General features: G+C 44.2%; 1 protein-coding gene across 1 annotated transcript in view; it reads left to right on the top strand.

The window, feature by feature from the left end:
• The window catches only part of MYO7B (myosin VIIB), a 45648-nt gene that overhangs the window by 7355 nt on the left and 17105 nt on the right, over window positions 1-21188 (top strand). The window contains exons 9-30 of the mRNA XM_010152023.1: window positions 44-120; window positions 403-522; window positions 750-892; window positions 2373-2583; window positions 3918-4053; window positions 4252-4412; window positions 5442-5492; window positions 7097-7234; window positions 8199-8351; window positions 8871-8969; window positions 9551-9645; window positions 11187-11271; window positions 12292-12510; window positions 13119-13220; window positions 13810-13986; window positions 14722-14931; window positions 15852-16019; window positions 16295-16375; window positions 16925-17052; window positions 18571-18697; window positions 20112-20231; window positions 20819-20992. Coding sequence (XP_010150325.1) covers window positions 44-120; window positions 403-522; window positions 750-892; window positions 2373-2583; window positions 3918-4053; window positions 4252-4412; window positions 5442-5492; window positions 7097-7234; window positions 8199-8351; window positions 8871-8969; window positions 9551-9645; window positions 11187-11271; window positions 12292-12510; window positions 13119-13220; window positions 13810-13986; window positions 14722-14931; window positions 15852-16019; window positions 16295-16375; window positions 16925-17052; window positions 18571-18697; window positions 20112-20231; window positions 20819-20992 — 2975 coding nt within the window. The remainder of the gene's footprint in view (window positions 1-43; window positions 121-402; window positions 523-749; window positions 893-2372; window positions 2584-3917; window positions 4054-4251; window positions 4413-5441; window positions 5493-7096; window positions 7235-8198; window positions 8352-8870; window positions 8970-9550; window positions 9646-11186; window positions 11272-12291; window positions 12511-13118; window positions 13221-13809; window positions 13987-14721; window positions 14932-15851; window positions 16020-16294; window positions 16376-16924; window positions 17053-18570; window positions 18698-20111; window positions 20232-20818; window positions 20993-21188) is intronic.

Here is a 21188-nt window from a genome sequence, read left to right as displayed (position 1 = left end):
GCAGAAATTATTCACCCTGAGACTGACTGTTTCCCCATTGTAGCGGCTGTGTATGACAACTTGGACTGCTGTGATGTGATGGACTCACCACACTTCTCAATCGCAACCAAATTGCTTGAGGTAATGGACTCTTACCTTCCCCTTCACCCTTGCTCCCTGAGCACACTGCCAAAACATGTCTCCGTGGAGTGTTAGCGTGTGGTATGTCCTCTTCTTCCTTCTGACACCTAAGTGGTGCTTTTACAGATGTCTCTCTGAGCTAGGAGGTCTTTTACAGGGACAGAAGGCTGCCAGTGAATGCTGCTGGACAGGCAGTTTGTCACAGCCCTCGTCCTGAGACCGACTTTGCTGGATCTCCTTTATCCACCTGGAATGACCAGGTTGCCATGACTGTTCCTCCAGGTAGACTCCAGTGAACTCCAGAACAGCCTCACAAACCTCTCCATCATTGTCCGAGGAGAAAGTGTGTCCAGGCCTCTGAACATAGTCCAAGCTGCAGATGGGAGGGATGCCTTTGTGAAGGTACTGGTGCTTCCATCTGCTCTGTTTAAAAACTGGGGATGCTTTCAGAGCTGTCCGTCTTGCTGGTTGAGGAGGCTTACGTAGCAGACATTCACCCAGAGGCCTCCAGTCCCTCATGGTTTTCAGGCATAGTCTGACAGCATTGTAGCAGCACAATAACAGGCAGTAAGCTGTGTCCAAAGGCTGTAATGATGGGCTCTAATTCCTCTTTAATTTTTTTTCCTCAGGGTATATATGGACGGATTTTCCTGTGGATAGTGAACAAGATCAACTCAGCCATTTTCAACCCAACTTCTCAGAAGCCTAAAGACAGACGTCAGTCCATTGGGCTGTTGGACATTTTTGGGTTTGAAAACTTCAGCAACAACAGGTAAGAGGCTCTAGATTAATTTCCATGGGGAAGCTGCAAAATAGCCGATGTGAAGGGGAAGAATAAAAAAACCAAACGGACACATACTCTTTCATTATCATCCTGATTCTCAGAAAAGCAGTTAAATTTCCATCACTGGATTTTCCCAAAGATATTATGCACAGATTCCATTTTTCTTCAGTCTTGGTCATATTTCTGCCTCCTCCCCTGGCCTTCATTTTGTGCAGCAATTACACATGTCTATTCCAAAACCTCAGGAATTTTCTCAGAGGAGATAGCTACGAAGCTACTATGAGCAGGCAGACACTATGTAAGAATGTAGTATGTTCCCATGTCTCTGGACCAAACCCTCTTGTTCCATAGCATTTTTACAATGTCTGTTGGGACACATTTTGTATATAGAACAAAGGAGGCCGTGTTGTGTTTCCCATTTCAGCTCATGCTTCCATCTTGCTCAGTGTTCTCCCACCCCTTTTTCTGGGGCTGCTTCATTTCTCTGTTCTTAAGGACAGGTCCGCAAAATACCTGGCCAATATACCATTGTCCCACTGCTACCTCTTCTACTAGTGGTTTCAGTCCCAAAGCACCATTTCTGGTTGCCCTCCTCTACAGGGGCAGCAATTCTCACAGTTTTCTGGTACCATATAACGGTTTCATAGAATGGTTTAGGTTGGAAGGGACCTTAAAGATCACCTAGTTCCAACCCCACTGCCATGAGCAGGGACAAACCTTTTACATTTATAGCAAGTATTTGTTTTCATCAGACAAATGTAAGTAACATTAAGTAACTATATCATCAGTATGCCACAAACGTTCAGCACATATTCTGCAGCGTATTCTTTTCCAATCCATTTCAACTGAGGCATCTTGCTTACTTTCAACAAGTTAATATTCCTCACTGACTTTTGGAACATGGTCTAGGATGTGTTCAGCCCATCTTCTATCTTTTGTGTTCTCTCCTATTATTTTATGCCATTCCAAAAGGCTGCAATCCACATGGGCCCTCACTCTGGTGTGCACTCCATAGGCACACACAGTGTGCCACAGCAGTTACCAGGTAATGAAACTCACGTGTGTCATTAAGGAGTAACTAACAAAAGAAGTGGTAGTGCCAGTGCAAGCAAAAACACATCACACACTCATACATTCAAGCTATTTTCACAGTTAGATATTCCCCTTTATCTCTAGAGTTTCTTGAAACACATACAAGATCTTTCCTTGCTGACTCAGCAACACTTAATTCTCAGTTGGCTCCTTTCTGCTTATCATTATCTGAGCAGAAGATACATCCTTTATGTTGCTAAAGTTGGCAGCATGCAGTGGTGATGATCGTTAAGACTGTGGAATATAGCAGTAGTGTGTCTGGATATGTGTCTAATTCAGAGAGTAAACAAATACCATTGAATACCTGAATGTTGAAATACCTAACAGTGCAACACTGTCCAAGGGTGACCACATGTTTCCACCTTGTCATCCCCAGCTTTGAGCAGCTCTGCATTAACATTGCCAACGAGCACCTTCAGCAGTTCTTCGTGCACCATGTCTTCAAGCTGGAGCAAGAGGAATACCTTGCGGAGCACATTGCCTGGAGTAACATTGACTTCACTGACAACCGCCAGGCTCTGGAAGTCATCGCGCTCAAGCCTATGAACATCATCTCCCTCATTGATGAAGAGAGCAAGTTCCCAAAGGTAAATTTCTGGTCTCACCTGCAATGTCTGGCTTTGCACACAGCTCACAGGTAATGCTTGGCTTTACACACAGAAAACTGCAAAGGAGCCTTTCAGAGACATTATGAGAGCCAATGATGTTCCTTTTAAATTAGCTCACTGTACAAATGCTTCACTCTCTGCTGGAGTGTGCTCTTCCTGGTACCTCACTGTTGAAATATTTACAGCTATTCCAGACAGAGAAGGAAGGAGTCCAGATCATTTTACAAGGGCTTCTTAGAGATTCTTTGAACTCTCATATTGTTTGAGTATTGTTCTGCTGCTGGTCTGGGCTGCAGCTTGCTCCTTCTCCAGGCTGGCAGATGTGGTTGAGCAATGTCACCGTTGTGAGGAAATGTTATTCTGCAAAGGCCAGGCACCTCAACCTGATGAAAAGCAAAGATGAAAGTGGCATCTGATCTCAGACATCCCTGCAGAGGATTTTCATATTGTTCAGAGCATGGTGGGGCTAAGCAGCAGTGCTGGTACAGGAATCAGGGGACAATGTGGGCTTGTCCAGAAAAGCAAGCCCCTGCCTCAGCTCATTTGTCGTCCTCAGGTAACAATTTGGAGTATCATATACAGGCAGACAGCTTTCCCCTTTCTTCCTTGAGAAGAGGGTGATCCCCACTGTGTGTCCTGCAGTCAGGACAAGATAGCATCTCCTCTATGATTCCTGGAGCATGACTTCTCAGATAACACAGCACTCAGTACCCCTAGCACAGGCCAGTGAGCAGAGCCAGCCTCACATGCACCACAAGGGAATGAGATTTTGATGGCACCCCTTGAAGAGAAGCACCCAGCTGCCTGCCTGCCTGCCTGTGGAAGTCATGATCTGGGCCTGCTGACTGGTATCTGCTCAGGGCAGCCTTCTTCCAGGGAACTCCGAGCCTTTCACCTCTTGGGCAGTGAAAGAAGACCTGTGCCTGCCTGGGAGAATGAGCATACACCCCTCAGAGGATGGATGGGTAGGATGGCATGGGAAGGTTGGTGAAGGGCTCAGCTTGTGAGGTCCAAAGATTTGGGATAGTCGCAGTGCACCTGGTGATGTTAGTAATGTTACGGGGGCTTGTGTACAGCCCTAAAATACCAGGCCTTATGCTCTGGTGGTGTGTTCTGTCCTGATGCTTGAGAGAAGAGTCTGTGTAAAAGGAAGGACACTTCTAGCACTACTATCTTCCAGACCTACTACACATATAAGAGGCAGAATTTGAGCTTTTTTTGTCTCTGAGCACCACTTCTATTGTTCGCTGAGCATAGACCAGTGCTGGGGGTGAGTCTATTTAACTGTCCTTTTTTGCCTGTGTTTTTTCTAGGGCACAGATGCCACCATGCTTGTCAAAATCAATTCCCTCCACGGCAAAAGTAAAGTCTACATCCCGCCTAAGAGTGTCCATGACACCAAGTTTGGCATCAACCACTTTGCTGGAGTTGTCTTTTATGAATCGAAAGGTAAGCCTGTCTCTGCTGGATACAGAGGGTGAAGAAAAGGGCATGACCTGCCCTGGATGTGTGGCACACCAGGGGGGTGTTGATCTGAAGTCAGAGCAGAAGGTCAGGAGGATTACTCTAATCTACAAGTTACTGTAAATGCATTGGTGCTAGAGCCAGCAGGCTGCAGAGGTGACTGATTTTGTTTCCATCATATAGATTTCCTGGAGAAAAATCGTGACACACTGAGTGCTAATGTAATGCAAGTGGTTCATTCCTCCAAAAACAAATTCCTGAGAGAGATTTTCGAGGTGGAAACAACCCCACCTAGTCTGGGACGTGGGACCATCCGGCATCTTGGAGGTGACCAGGCCTACAAGGTTGGCATACTGTCATTAGGTTGCAGAAATAACTCACTTCTTTCCATAAGACTCTGGCTGTTCTTGACCTCCTCTTTCTTTTGCAGTCTCTGGAAATCTCTATCCCTTTCATTCAACTCATTTCTGCAAAGGAGTCTGCAGGAAAAGTCAGGGTCATGCTGTATACAAGAGTCATGTCAGCCCTGTCTCCCAGGACTGCATCCCTGAACATCTGTGTAGCCATGCCTGCATGTCATAGAAGCATGCGTCGTGCTACTTCCCCACATTGTCATCAGCTGTATGGGTTTCCTTTGTGTCTGCCTGGGCACCCATAGTGCATCCACATCGCCAGGAGAGGTGTAAATTGGTAGGAGGAAACTGTAGTTCAAAAGATTCATTGGAATGGAACAAGGCACCAGCCAGAGGCCCCTCTGCAAAGCCAGTATTTGTGCAGAAGCCAGCACTTGTGCAGAAGCCAGCAGCTAAACTCCTGTCATACTGCACATGTAGCCAGTCTGCTGGGAACCTAACACCAAGGGGTCTGACTGGGCAACTGGCAGGAGGGTCCAGGCCTTTTCCTTCTTGCAGAGGGCTGACAGGCTAGCGCAAAGGAGCAAATAGCTGTACTGTCACAGAAAGAGACTGTCTCCTACTCCCAGTGACATAGTCTCACTGCCCTGCATATTGCTGCAACTTTAGCTCTCCCTCTTGGCCAGAGGCTTTGTGACAAAGTTCATGGTGGCCAGTTATCAGAGTCATCTGTGCCTAGTGGTGTAGGGAGCCTTGTCCTGTGCCCAGTGAAAATGAGGTTGTAAAGCGCAGTGGACTGGAAACAGCATGGGGCAGAGTTCAGGTTCTCTGTCCTGCTGCAACATTCACATACCATGATTTCTGAGCATTTAACTACGCAGTGTCACCATTTGTAAAGACACTTCTGCTATTAATATTCATATCTTTGAGTTTTCTTGTCAGGGTACAGAACAGTCAGCTTGTTATCTTACCTGTCTATTGTCCTGGCGTTGTTTTCTGATCCTGTCCTTTCTTCCTCAGTCTTTATCCCACTGTGGCTTTCTGCTGTCCAGAACATCTGGCCATGGACAGGTAAACATCCTGGGGGAGAAGAATGTCAGGAGTGGTACAAGCAGCAACAGAGAACTGGCTTAACACCTCTTAAATGTTATGAATGTCTTCAGATTAAATATCAGGTCTATCTACATTGCTCTAATGCTCTAATGGTTTTTGTCTCTATAAATAAGGTTGTGTTATTGAAATAAAACCTTTCATTACATTTAGAAAATACAGAGGCATGTCAAGAAAGAAGATACTAAATGAGGGCTACTGCCCATTTCAAAATGCACAGAAGTTAGCTGAAATACTCCTATTAATTTCAAATAGATTGGGCCACCATTGGGAAGCCTGAGAAGCAGGCTACAGAAGAGAATAGTGAATGAAGTGCCAGAAGAAGCTTTGCTGTTCTGAGGTCTCACAGTCGCTCTCCTGACTCACCAGGGGAGAAAAGTCACCACCATCGCAACAACAAATTCAGCTTTAACAATGTTATATGTGTGAGATCAAGAGGGCACGGGCTTGAGAGTTGTGTGGCCATCCCACTGATTTACTGGTACAGCAGAAAGGCCTCTAAGATCTGGGAGTGCAAACTGCTTTTAACTCTTACATAGCTTAGACATGCATCTGCTGTTATCATATCTGCTTCAAACAGATGCTTGCTAGCCCTAAGACACATCAGGGCTGCTAGGAGTCATTCCCGGGAACTGTTTTCCAAAGGCATGACTGGTCACTGGAGGGCAGCATTGCCCTGTGGCTAAGGCAGAAATTGGCAACTTGAGTGTTAGAAAGGCACTTTAAACTTAAGAACCAGAAGGATCAAGGTGAGGGGAGCCACTGGACTTTAAAGGATTTACTTGGCGAGGGGGAAACAACCCACAACCCGTCAAAACCATCAAAAAGGAGGCAGAAGCTTAGGCCTATTATGGTGGTCTTCATGAAAAAGACATAGGTGGAACTGTGCTTTCAGAGAAGCTGGGGAAGTTAGGAGCTCACTGCAGCCAAGTGCAATCCCTCAGGGTTACACTATTGCAACTGAGAGCAAAATTCAGCCCAGGAGCCATGAGACACAAAGCCATATGCAGCCATAAATAGAGTAGCTCTTGCTTTGTCCTCCAGTAAAAGTTGGCCTTTTCACTGCTTACTGTAGTATTAATGAGCAAGGTGATCAGTCGTCCTAATCACTAAGGAGTGAGCTGGTCTGTGTATTTCCTGGTTAGCTATGAGATGGCAGCAAAATGTCTGGCCTGGAGCTTGTATTGCTTTGGGAGCAGCTGTTTCTCACCAAGCTTTCAGGCACACACCCATGAGTAACGGCTTGGCACCCAGGCCCTACACTAAATGCAGCCTGGGTTGGGAGAGACAGGCCTGTGTGAGCTCCTGTGGGCGGAATTTGTTCTACCACAGCCACCCCCACTGCTAGAACTTAGTGCTCAAGTAGGTGAAAGAGCTCAGTGGGGTTTCTTCACAAGAATAACGCCAAATTAATAAGATACGGATGGCAAATTTAGCTCCCATGTAGGCAAATATTTTTCTCTGGCAGTTGTAAGATACTGTTACATGGTAGAAAAATATAGATTTACTAATTGGCCATCTGACATTGAATGATGTAGGAGTCAGCATGTGCTTACTCTTCCCAGGGCTTGGATACCACCAAGCGGCTCTCTACTCTGGGAGGACAGTTCAAGCAATCCCTGGAAAAACTAATGAAAATCCTTGAGCAGTGCCAGCCATACTTCATCCGCTGCATCAAACCGAATGACTACAAGAAACCACTGGTAATGTTTTAACAAGAGGAGGTCTTGTCTTCAGTAAACTTTTTAATGAGAAAAAGCTGTCAGTTGCTTTGTAGCATTTTATATCTGTATTTCAGACAAGAAGAGCTGGAGTACAGGCTACTACTAGAATACAAAGGGTGGATATAGCACTGTTAATTTACAAAAAACATCTCTAAGAGTATCGTAGAGTAATAGATGGCAAAAAAAGCACATAGGTGTATTCCTAAGAGGAGTTATAAAAGCCCTTCCTGTAAAGATAAAGACAAAACTGGAGAGTTTCTAGCCCCTCAACAAGGGAACTAACAAAAAACATTAGGATCCAACAATGATCATACTATGAAACAGCCTGAGAGAGAATAGGAGGGCTGTTGGTGTTCGAGAGGGGTGATACGGCTTAATTTGACACTACAGGAGAAGAGGACCATGCTTGTCATTAAGACACTTGTCTGGGACTCAGGGGATCATGACCCAGTTCTACATTAAAATCTTGTATGGTGTTGGTCAAGTGACTTAATTTTTAAAGTATTGCATGTGTCTTAGTGAGCTTGTTTTTAATCTGCATCGCAAGAAACTAGCAGCACTCATGCTATGTTTTGCATGGCTATGCCCAAAGGCCTAAGTTGCTACTGTAGTTACTCTCATCTGCAAAAGGATATGAAGAATGTATTGTTCATCTGAAATTGCAGTTCTAGAATTGAAAACACTTGCTAAAGCCAGGCTGAAGTTAACGGACTGTTTCACTGCCAATAAACACCAATTTGAAGAACCTTTGGAGTAACTTGTTTATGCCTATGCCTGTAATTAATGAATTTAGGGCATGAAAGAAATAAGTGCAATTAAAAAAGCATAGTAGGCCATTTTGAAGGCACTCTGAGGTTGGAGGTTAATAGGTATGTTCTGAGGAGTGCTGCATGTGTAGCTTCATTCAGTGCTAAGTGTCCTCCTTGTCTGCTTTCCCCTTCAGTTGTTTGACCGGGATCTGTGTATCAAACAGCTGCGATATTCAGGGATGATGGAGACCATTCAGATCAGGAAAGCTGGCTACCCGATTCGCTACAGCTTTGAGGAGTTCTTTCAGAGATACAGAGTCCTCCTGCCGTGGTCTCTTCGAGAACAGGTGGGTTAGCACAAACTTGGTTTAAGGCTAATCTAATTTCTCCTTATGAGACTTTAGTCTTTCCTGCAGTAGAAAGTTCTTGGATGATTGCTGGTACAGTTGAGAGAGCTGTCATCACAGTAACTGTAGCTAAATACTTACATACTCGCTTGGACCTTAGCTGAAACAGTAGATGTGCTTTAAGTCCAGCTATCCTTGACCTGCTCCACACAGACATCCCAGCCAGGGTGACAAGCCTGTTTCCCTCAGATGTTTCTTTTCTGTAATCACACGCTTCTGAGGTCTCTAACATCCTCCTCCTCACACTTGAACTCTGGAATGCTTGGCCCTGCACTCACGTTCCTCCTTTTCTTGACCATTTGAGCTGATTCACTTTCATTCATTATACTGTCCGCCCAGAGGTCTGTAAGACCTCATCTGTTTCTGTTCTTCGCCCTTTGAAATGCAGGGCAATAGATCCTTACATAGTGTGCTGTGTTTCCAACCAACCCTTAACATGATGATGCTTTTGCACATCAGCTGAAGAATGATGCTCGACAGAGCTGTATCAGCATCTCTGAAGCAGTGCTGGGCAAGGATGAAAGCTGGCAAGCTGGAAAGACCAAGATTTTCCTTAAAGTAAGTAGAAAGGACAGTTTATTGTCTCTTCGCCTGAAAAACTGTGTGCTTCACAGTACAGCTTTACCTGCTTGTGCAAGAGTGGTGACCCAGGACTGGGTTCTATTATAAACTCTCTCGAGTCTATCCAGCCTCAAATCTGAGGCTGGATCCTTGTTCCTGAAGACCAAGGAATTTAATGGACACAGCTTGGTGTAGGAGAGGCTGATCCTATTCCTGTGTTCCAGTGTTAGAGCTAAAAAAGCACAGTGCAACATACTGGTCTCTGCTCAAGCCTTGAGCATAAAGAAGGACGGGATACTAGCATACTGTTGCAGGGGCCTTCCTTGTCTGTAGCATTCCCACAGTAAGAACAGTCTTATTGTTGGCAGATTCTCTGCTTGTTTACGGCTACAGCCAGACACGGTGTGGTCAGGTGTTGTGCACCCTTCCTACTGCAGTTCCACAAATGCATTTGAATCGCATTACAATTTACCAGCACAATCATGCTGATTTGGGGCCTCTTTTCAGACCATGTGTCCAAGTTTCAGAAGCTGTGGGGGTGTCTGCTCAGCTGACATATCTACACTTTCTTTTAACAGGATCATCATGATACAGTATTGGAGCTGCAACGCCAAAATATACTCACAGATAAGGTTCTTCTTATCCAGAAGGTGATGAGAGGATTGAAGGACAGGTCAGTGAACTTACAGAAGGGAATTTGCCTTGGTTTGAAGTAGTAAACTTGTGGTGCAGTTTAACACGGTGTCTGAAGCGTTTTTGAGCATGAAATTTATCTGTCCATACCTTACGCTAGCCCTAAACTCAGTGCTCGTCATGAAACAGTGCATCTACGCAGATTTTGCTCAAAGATTTGTTCTGCTTCAGTTTCCTTATTTGCATGATGCTTTTCAAAATGCAGTGCTGAGGTACACATAGCTTGTATGAAGAGGAAGGCCTAGAAGGAGGATTTGCACTTAATATTTCTAGTAAACAGTAGCTATCTGGAAAGCACGAAATCCCTATAGAATCTGTGTCCTCAGAGCTACAAGGACTCTCCTATTTAGTATGCTTCTTTGATACAAGGCATAGAAGAGAATCAGATAGAAGCTAACTAGTCCATCTCCAAAGATGCAGAATTCTTGCATTTTGTCTAGTTTAGTTTGAAGTATCTTCAGAAATGAAGTTTAGTAACTGTCAAGTAAATGTTTGTCCTCCTTAAATGCTTTATATCATGATTTGTACTTATTAATCTTGTATCTCCTGATGAGAACCATGATATAGGACTGAATCTGGGTTTGGTTTAGAAATATTCCTGACAGTAGGGAAGGAAGAACTATAAAACATGACATAAATGCCAAAAAACTTCCTCTTTATTTCAAACTCTGCCTGCTATCTAACAGAGTATCACCTCTCCCTAAAAGCCTCACCTCACTTTTATTTTTAAACCATCAGAGCTATGTGGCACTTCTGACAGCCACAGTATGACAGCTTTTACCATGGGAGGTTCATCTTTCTCAGATGGGCTCCTAGTCCTGGCAGTTAGGACACTGGGGATCAAGCAGTCATCACACGGGGGAGGTAACTTATCTAGGCTTGGTGCAAGGGCTTTTTCAGTTCTTACAGAGCTCTCCTGTCACAGTGAGGAATTTGGTCTGCAGTTTCTATGAGTATTTTTGCAGCATTAAGGGCAAAGTACACTTGGATGTATTCAGGTGGATTAGTAATACTCCTATTTAATCTTTTCTACCAGCAAATGGATAGCAAAGCAAATAGGAAAACACTGTGAGTTCAACTGATTCATTGGTGCTGCTTCACTTGCAGACTGAGCTGAGTCTTGACAAAATCTCCTAAGGCCTTTATTGACAGAAAAGGTCAGGCAAAACAGCCTATTCTGGCCTTTTCATCAGCATGGAGAACATGTAAGCAGACAAAATGCTTTGAGTGAGGATAAATTTGAAGCATGTAGTACAAAAGTATCTGATCAGATTAATCTTTCTGAAGATTAATTAAGAAGAACCCTTGCTGAGCTTCAAACTTGCCCTGGCACGACATCTACTAATCACTGAGCTAGTTAGTTTAACAGTAGCTTGCCTAGGTCTAGTGTACCTAGACAGCAGATAAGGCTGAGATCAGACATCCCACAAAAGGAAGAAAAGCCACCTTATTCTTTGCTACTATCACAAGAAGCAGCAGAAATAACTTATTGCTTGTCATCTCACCTGTCTGTCTGCTTAGGAAGCAGTTTCTGAAACAGAGGAAGTCTGCTATAGCCATTCAGTCAGCCTGGCGAGGCTACTGCTGCCGGAAGGATTTCAGAATGGTAAGAGATGGGTATATAATTTTTATAGATATATAAACAATGTGTGTCTGTTTTTATATACTATGCCCTCCCAGACTGTCTGGAGTATTAGGAATTAAGATATTCACAACTTGCAGGGAGGAGAGGCAAGATGGCAGGGTGTAAAGAAAGGTGTAAAGAGGGCTGTGGGACCTCTCAGGGCTTGCTGAACCTGTGACATTTCTGCTTTCTGCTGAAATAGTAACCCAACTAACCTCTGGGAAGTCTGGCTCCAGCGACCTGATATATGAGGGATCCCACACTTCTAGTCAGGACTCCAAGGCAAGCATTTGTCCATCACCACCATGTTATGAGCAAAGTGTCTTCCACAACTGTTACAGGAAAACTGTGAATCTGTAAAAAATTACCAGAAAAATCATTATATCAATCTCACATTATTAAAATTATTGGCTGATCTTCTATAGATGGTGCATTTTCTGGGTGACGAAAGCTGTAGTATATTGGGGGCACTTCCATACTGTGTATTTGGGTGGCAGGGATTATTATTTATATATCCCATATGTCCCATTCGTGAAGGACAGGAGGAGAAACTGCCAGTTTCATTCAGAAACAGTTTCTATTCTGTGTCAGTGATGCAATTCCTGTCTGAAGAGGCAAGCTATTGTCCTGCACTCTGCCCTTCTCTGCTGCTTCTCTTGGGATTGTCATACCCATCTCTCCAAGGACATGCCTTTTTGGTTTTTTTAGTATTCATTTGGCTTCATTTCTGCTATCTTCCTTCTCTTGTCATAATCCCAGGCTATCATTGTCACTTCCTGGAGCCACTCCCTAGAACAAGTCCCCAAAAGAATTCTATATAATCTAGTTTTAAAAGCCTATTACTGGCAGAACATAAAGCATAAGGGGCAGTATCACCCTTTTTTAGAGCCTCTTCCAGTGTCTGTATCCAGTTACTGAATTTTATCTTCTACTCATCCCAACTTACTCCCAGTCTCAATGGTTTTGAACCATAATTACTACTTTTTTCTCCACCTCTGACAGGCTATGCTGGGTTTCGGGCGCCTGCAGGCCCTCTACCGGAGCCGGCAGCTTGCTAAACAGTATGAAGCAACCCGAGCTCATATCATCAGGCTCCAAGCCGTGTGCCGTGGTTATCTAATGCGTCAAAAGATAGCAGAGCAGAAGAAAGCTGTATGTGTTATACAGGCATATGCGAGGGGCATGTTTGCTCGTCAGATCTACCAAAGGATGAAGAGGGAGGTATGCGCACAGATATCTTGTGAACACGTCGTTTCTATGAAATTCTGATAGAGATTTAATGACCAGCAAGTGTTGTCATAGCATAGGACTAGATGTGGATATTTATTTTGAGTTCTTGTCAAGTATGAAAGCAGAGTTTCAAGCAGATGTTCTTGTTTACGTTTGCTTTCTGTGTTCATTATTACGAATCAAAACTTCACTGACAGAGTTGAAATGTTTTTGACAGAAGGGAGGAAAAAAAGAGATGTGCATGTGTATCAGTCACTCCTGCAATTCCTACAGCAAGGCCTGGTAATGTCATTAGGATCCATTCAAAAGGGAATCCTAATGCAGTGTGTCTTGGCATGCAGTGCTAGAGAAAGTCCTGTACGTACTACCTTGGTGGTCCATAGCACACGGGAGGCCTTTCTATGACATCCTTCCTGGATTAAAGCTGTACAAACAGGCAGTTTGCATATTTCTGCCTGTGGCCTATTCCCTAAAATGCCAAATCTAGACTTGAGTCCATGCTGGGATAAAGTCCTGGTGTGGGCAGCTTGTGGCAGAAAGGAGCCAGCTCAGTAGTTGTGGAAACAGTCATGGAATGGTCCTGTTTTCCACAGAACAAGTGCAAGCTGGAAGCCAGGAATATCCGCTTGGAAGAAGAGAAGCGTCTCATCCAAGTCCTTGGACCAGTGAAAGCAAGGGAAGAAGCTATGAGATTAGAAAAGGTAAGAAAGTTGGAGGAGGAACACAGAAAGATGTGTCCCTTGGCTGACAAGATGGCTTGCCCAGCTCCCACCTGCGGACTTACTCCAAGATCGAAGCAGTGCCATACTCTAATAAAAAGCAGACACAGTTGTAAACCCATTTGTAAAGATGCTTTAGAAATGGGACGAGGCAAACACATGAATGTTTCTGTTTGCAGGATGAGCTGGCACTTTAGACAAACATGCACAATGCTATTACAGCCCCCTCACACAAAACATTTCTAAATAATGTGTGGTTTTCTGCTGTTAGGAATTCTGTGGTTTTCCTGTATTATCTATCTCTTGGTGATAAAGTTCTTGAAAAATTGCGTGTCATTACCAACAGGACAAGAGTCTGTAAGAACAGCTTTAAGAGCAAGGCCCTGCTGCCGATGGGCTAGGTCTTTGTGACTGCTTAGGACAAGCAGCATTTGACTTCACATTTCAACTCTGCACTAGCCGAGCTGGACCTCACTGTCATAACACCTTTGTAAGAGTGTTTCATCCTCGCACTCATTCATTCCAGCAGAATGATCTTCCAGTCCTGCCTAACCAACTTCTATGTTTCAAGGAACACCTGGCTGCTCTGGAGAGAGAGGAGGCAGAAACAAGACAAAGGAGGAATGCTCTTGCCAATAAACCAACAGATCGTGATGTTATCAGCGACCAAGAAATGGTGGACAAAATTTTTGGGTTTTTACCTTCTATGATCGGAGGCCAAGAAGGACAGGCTCCTCTGGGTTTTGAGGTACAGAGCTGCAGACTGGTAATGGGTCATATTTATCCCTCGTCTAAGTCCATTGACTTTGTAGGAATTCCATCACTGGTCAATTCTGTTTAATGAACTTCTTTACAGTGAAAGAATCACCCAAATTAGTCATCCATACAGTCTCTTTAGGACCTGCTTTCATAGGTCAGTTCCCAAAAGTTTTTGGTCACATGCAGTTTGAAAATTATGTGTCTTCAACAGCTACTGCACATTTGTTTCTCTGGTCCAGCAGACCCTCACTAAATAACGCCATTCTCTGCATTTTGGCACAAGCCACGTGTTCTGCTGACAGTGCTCTCAGCAATGTTCTGGCTGAAACAAGCTGGAAGTTCATGGCCCAAGGTACCGCATGTTCTTAAAAGCAAAATTTGAGATATAATGGTCCTGAGAGCTGTGGAGGAGGGAATTGGGTAGACAGTGGCAGGCAGCATAGAATGGTCTGAGTTAGTACAGTCAGAGTAATGAGATAGCACCTGGATTTTCCATCAGCATTGTTCTTGCTGAAGACCAAGACAGGAGGGTCATAGGGAATGGATGCATCTCAGAAGGACAAGCTCCGAGTCCCAGTGGTCTGTTGGTAGCAGCTGAAAACGGCTTTGGCATTAGCTGCAAAGCCAAATTCTGGAGGACCTATGGCCAAGAGAAAAAAAAAAAAAAATCTGAGTATCAGAGTACAGGGAAAGAAAATATGCTTCTTCCTCATGTTCTGCACAGGACTTGGAAACCAAGCCTAACAAGCTGGACGAGGTGGACCTGGACATGGTTCCGATGAGTGTGGAGCTAGAAGAGGAAGCAGATGGCTTGGAAGAGTACACCTTCCCAAAGTTTGCAGCTACTTATTTCCAGGGGTCATCTACACATACACACATCCAGAGACAACTGCGGCACCCACTACTATACCATGATGACAAGGACAACGTCCTGGTATCGTGCTCCTTGTTGTTCTTGAACCTGCTCCCTCCTCAGCCCTGGCTTCCACAGCTCCCCTCATCCTTGGGTCCCCCCCACCTCTGGCACAGACCTGGGAAACAGAGAATTTAGAGCCAAGCAGATAGCCCTAAGCACTTGTATGAAAATACTAGTTCCTATCAGCATTTTTTGGCACTTTGCAGGCAGGCACTTCACACAGATACCTACCCAACACAAGAACTCCAGTCAGCTTTAGTCTGCCTAAAGAGGGAATTCTGAGTCGTGTTTTTACTTATCCAGATATCCTTTGGGGGCAAAAACGGACTGGAGAGAAGAAGCATCAGAGCTCACCCAACTCTCTGCTCTTCTTAGGGTTGCTGGTTTGTGAGTTAGGATAGGAGTGGGAGCCCCAGGCTTCCACTTTTCCTTTTGAACCAAAGGGAGGTTGAGGAGGGGAGGTTTTCTTGAGGCTAAGCAGCCTTGCAGAATGGAGGATCCCATGCTGCAAAAACTTTGCTATTACCCAGCTTACTGCTTCTGGGCCTGAGGGCTCCTGGAATAGTTCACTCCACTGCTTGTCTGTCCAGGTGGTTAAATGCAGAGTGTCGTTCAGCCAAGGTTTCTCCACCTCACTCTGGCTACAGCACACCTGCAAGGTGCCAATAAAGGGAATGGCGAGGGCTCAGCAATCACAGAGCAAATCTGACGTACCCACTAGAGCTGCACCCTCTTCCTTTAGCATGAGAGTGTTGTGAATGTTGTTCTCATGTTGTTTGACGTGAAAGTAAACTCCTGGTGTAAATGGCAGGAGGAGACAGGAATTTTAACAGCTTGGACCAGGTAAAGGAAGAAAATGCTCTCATCTAAACAAGAAGAAATGGCATAAGGCCATTGGTTATCTTGACAGTTTCTGAGTGTGCTTTCTGCTACTACAGGCTTCTCTAGTCGTGTGGGTTATCATCCTGAGGTTCATGGGAGACCTGCCAGAGCCAGCAATGTTTGCCAAGAATGCCACCACCAAGAGCGGCTCCGTGATGACACAGATATATGACACACTTGGCAGGAAAAACCAAGTCCAGTTAAGGAACGACAGCCCAAATATGGTGAGAGGAGCATGATATGTTTTTATTTTCATTTGCTTTCCTTGATTTCTGTGCTGTTTCAACAATAGTGAGAATAGCAAATGAACCATTTTGTGCTACTGTACTTGAAATGCCAGAAGTGCAAAAGGACCCTTGTCAACCATAGAAGGACACTGCAGCTCCTTCTGGCAGGAGAGGACAAAACAAAAACATCTACATTTGAACGTTTCCTTCCTTAATGAGTCATTCTTGCTGTGCGTTAAATTTATTTCCTATAATGGTAATGTGTGTTGTAGAGAGAAAACAGAAAGGATAACAAGATTTCCAAGGGAATCTCTTCTCTCAAGCTGAAACGTTCATCCAAGTTGACAGGGAAGGTAAGATATTGAAATTAATTGCTTCCCCTAAGTCTTTTTGCCTGAAATCCTGTTTTCACCTTCTGACCAATGATAGGACAGCAATCTCCCAACTGGGAACTTGTCCCACTGCGAAGCCAGTGCAGCCCTGTGTATGGGATACCTGGTGCACTGTTCTCCTTTCAAAACTATCCCCATGTGCACTGCTGTCAGTCATTCTCTGGTGCTGAAGAGGACCCCTGAACACAGGAAACAATTTATTATTGACAACTGTTGGTATTACAGAACAGTTTGCTCAAAGCCCTGAGGAGACTGAGAACCACCACGTGCTTAGGGCTGTACTGGACAGTACAAGAAAGTTCTCCTAGCCAGTAACAGTGCTGTAACACTGCATTTTATGAGTTAGCTTGAGAGAGGGGGAAATATGTTCTGTTCCTAACTGCTCCTGGGCTGAACAGAAAGAGTTTTAGCCAGAAAGATAGAGAAGGAGTGTCCCTCATTCCTGGAAGAGCTGCCTGATAAGATGGAAGGTTTCTAGAACACTCCAGGGTTCTGCTTGGTTTCTTTCAGGTGACAGACCAGCTGAGAAGTGGAGAAGAGGCTTTCCAGGAGGACAGCTCAATCTCCGAGAGACCGATGTCCAACCTAGAAAAAGTGCACTTCATTATTGGCAATGCAATTCTGCGCCCTGCCATCAGGTAGGGAGTTTGTACCTCCTTTCTAGGACCACTACTGCATCAAGAAAATCCAGCAGCCCCTTTCCACAGTCCCACATTTAACTCTGGGGATTCACGACTGCAAACCCGAACTAGTCATGTAGAACTGAGACTGAGACACACCTCTTCAGAGGATGGTTCATCTTTGTCAGAGGGGAGAGAGAATGACTCCCTTACTGCCTTTTCTGGTATCTTCATCTCGTAGTTTAGGTCAGCTGCCCCCATGTATGGCTTTCTGAATGCCCCCCACATGGGGCAGAGTTCAGGGCTGTAACCCTAAAGGTGGAACACAGCCTTAGTATGAGGGAGAAGAAACACAAAGAAGAGACAGCAAGCATGGAGTTAATGTACACTAGGTGTGTGGAGAAGTGTTCACAACCTCAGTTTCCCGATCGTCTGTTTCTGAGCCCTCAAGCAATGTTCCCAAATCGGAGATGGTTGAAGGCCTGGCTTGCTGAGTGTATCAGCCACTAGAAGAGGAAATCCTGCTTACAAGTGGTGTGAGGCTGGACCTTAGGCCAAGCATGGTGTGAGGATGAGACAGAAGCTGGTTGGTTCTGACCTGACCCTGTGAACTCTCTCTTCCGTTTTAGCTTATGCAACACTTTCCTGTAGCAAAGCCCATAGGCACAGGCTCTGCCTTGACCTCAGTCATGGGCTGCGTTCCTTTCTCCAAAGTTGCTTTGTTTCAGTCAAGATGCTCCCTGATGCAGATCCTCCCCTGGCAAAAATTGTCTGAAATCAATGTATCACAACAGCCACAGGCTAAGTATCTACTCCCTCAGCCTGTGCTTCATCACATGTCCTGTCTGGGAACAAAAACCTCATCCACTTTGTGTCCTCCCACATCAGACTTGCCAAATGTGTGTTCCAAGAGTTCAGAAAATTGAAGATTATTTTTAAATAGCAGTTTTGTTTGTATGCAAATTTTTGCATCTGTTTCCCATATGTCCTTGCTGCAGGCAACTTACATTTTCAGAAGCTCACTCTGAAGCACCCTTTCCTCTATTCCTGCCCAAAGACTCACTCCAAGTTTACCAAAACTATAAAATTAAGCAGGAAGTCCCCCTATCCTTATCCCAAATCCACATACAAGCAGACAGACCATAGCTGTCAGATACAAGCCATGTACTGTAGAGAGCTTAGAGCAAATTTCACATCTGGAGGGAGAGCAATGGCATTTCACAGCTGGATAACCTGGCAATTGTTATCCCTGCTTGTCACAGGAGGTCATCCAGCATGGGAACTGCACTTGAACTGCTGGATTAACAAGGGGCAGCAAGGGCACTAAGCATACCTTGAGCCTTTACCTGCCAAAGCCAATGACACAGCTATTTCCTGTGATACATTCATTACAGGTAGTATCCTAGCTAACGTGGTTAAGCCTAGCTCAGATCCACTTCATCATGCTGCAGTCATGCCAAGCTTGCAGTGGAAACATAGCCAAAGACAGTTCAGACAGTGAATCATTTTCTGTTGCTTTCACGTATTTTATTACAGAGATGAGATTTATTGCCAGATTTGCAAACAACTCACTGAGAACAGCAACAGGAGCAGCTATGCTCGCGGCTGGATCCTTCTGTCACTTTGCCTTGGTTGCTTTCCTCCTTCAGACACATTTGTGAAGGTACACTACTAACCTTTCCTACAGCAGCTCAAATGCCTTAGCTGATCTGATTTCTTGTGTATTTTGATGTTTTGATACAAATAACGACACAAACTATTTGGCTGCCATAGCAGCTGGTGCTGTGATTTTAGCAGAAACTCTCTCATCTCATATGCTTATCTGGGAATTTAAATAAATGATTGCTGTATTCACATTTAATTCTTTTTCATTACATGCCATACAAGTTGGGTTCTGTTGTTGATCACAGCCCTCATTTAGACCTGCAAATTTTATCCTCTCAAGTTATTCCTTTCCAACATTTAAAAGCTGTATCCCATTACAATCCTAGTGAGTAAATATACTCGAGTCCATTATAAAACCACTCCTCATATTTTATCAGTTCTTACCTTGCATCTTCAAGCCCTACAAAATGCAAAAGAGATTAGGGCTTTTTCATATATTTTTAAAATACGTTCATTTCTGAATTTAAATGGATAATAAATCCAGTTCACCATAGAAAAAAACCCAAGCAAACAAAACAACCTGTGGATCCAATTTGACATCAGCCTTCCTCCCAGGTCTTAGAGGCAAAAAAAATTCACAGATATCCCTGAATTTTCAGCCTTGCTTTATTGACACCTTAGCTCAAATGATTAATCTAATCATAAAGGCTACCAAGTGGATGCTACTTGGAACAAACTAGACACAAGCCATAGACATATTTTGACACCAGTCTTAATCTAGTCTGCAAACCACGTAGAATTCACAGAAGACCTGACTCCCTCTAGTTCTCTTTTCCTAAACTGATATCCTGTCTCTAGGCATACTCTTAATTATTAAAATAACCAGGTGACTGACCCATGCTTGCACTAAATACAAGTATGTAAATACAAGTCCACGCCTATACCACATCATCCAACATAACAGCCATACAAATTACGAAAGCTCAGTTTTTCTTCTCTTCCAACATCCAATCTTAATTGTGGACTTCAGCTATTGATATTGCCAGAGAACTTCATAGAACTAAAAGTAACCATAATCAGCAGCCCTAATCTGCAATTAGTCCTCTTTGCAGCACTTTGGTTCATACAGAAAGTCATAAGATTTCAGGCTCTTCAGTTGGAAACACTAGCTCCTGCTCTAACCTCATTATAAGACTACCATCTCCACTGTCTAATATTCATCATACAGTTAAACACGGCAAATAGACTGACACAAGCCTTCCTAAAGCATCTAAAAGCTTTTCAGAATGAGGGAAAACTTGGTGTCTCAAACTTCCTTTTCCAAAACACTAATCCCCACCCTAATGTTTAACATTTGCTGGTGAAACATAAGCCAACTGATCACACTGCTCTAGTCTATCAGCTGCAGAAGATTTATAGTTTTTTATGGGGATTAATGTTTCCTAACTCTTTCTTACGCTCTGTGCATACAGTACCTGTTGAATTTCATCCACCATGGGCCCACAGGCTATGCGCCGTATTGTGCCGAACGTCTGAGACGTACCTATGTCAACGGAGCACGGACTGAACCTCCGAGCTGGCTGGAACTTCAGGTAGCAACTCCCTTTTTTATAATTCATGTTTATCTGTGTCATTTTATACTGGATTGTATTTACTAACCTGTTCTAACACATCTTCCTAAGTCCAATAATGGAAATGAATTGCACAAGTGTTGGAAGACCAGCTGCCTTGTTATGGACAGCCTCTTAGATACACCTCATCTGGCTATGCAGTGAAGACCTTAGTTCAATCCCCCCCTAAATCTGAATGACCCCATTGCCCAACACACACCTCCCTGAGCGAAATGCTTGCTGCAGGCCATGTCTCCACTGATGTATGTAGGGCTGTACCCAAAAGTCATCAGGCCAAAAAAGGCTCACAGAAAGTCTATCAGTCTATGCTGTTAGGTGATAAACAACTCCCCTGAGCTGTGGGAGGAGGGAACCTGATTCCAGTGCTGCTCCAGGGATTAGTTTATATTTAAGACTCACCATGCATTGAAGAAACTGTGTGTGTGTTGGAGATGCACTTAAAGATTGTTGACAGTGTGTGCAGCTCTTAAATCTAAATGCCTTCTTCATTCTTCACAGAAAAGTAAGGTTTGCCCATAATTTGTTTCTCTCATTTGACTGACTTACAGGCAACAAAGCAGAAGAAACCCATTATGTTTAATGTCACCCTGATGAATGGCCAAAGCATCACTGTCCCTGCAGACTCTGCTTCCATTGCCAAAGAGATCTGTCAGTTCATAGCAGATAAAACCCAGCTGAAGGATGTGTTTGGGTTTTCGCTCTACATTGCTGTGTTTGATAAGGTAAAGTGTAGAAAAACAGAATGAAAGACCCCTTCTCTTTCTGTAGAGTTGCTGCTGTCCACCCATTCTCACTGAGGACTCCCTCTGACTTCTGGAAGCATCCCCGTCCCAGTCCTACACTCAAACCAAATCAGTTCTGAAGCCCAGCTGAATCCCAGGACCGAATAATCCTATTCTGCCTTTCCGCTGGCTAGCC

This window comes from Eurypyga helias, unplaced genomic scaffold (genome assembly GCF_000690775.1).
Source record: "Eurypyga helias isolate BGI_N326 unplaced genomic scaffold, ASM69077v1 scaffold33325, whole genome shotgun sequence".
NCBI lineage: Eukaryota > Metazoa > Chordata > Aves > Eurypygiformes > Eurypygidae > Eurypyga > Eurypyga helias.
Note: the sequence above shows the minus strand (reverse complement) of the source record. Positions and strands in the feature narration are given on the sequence as shown.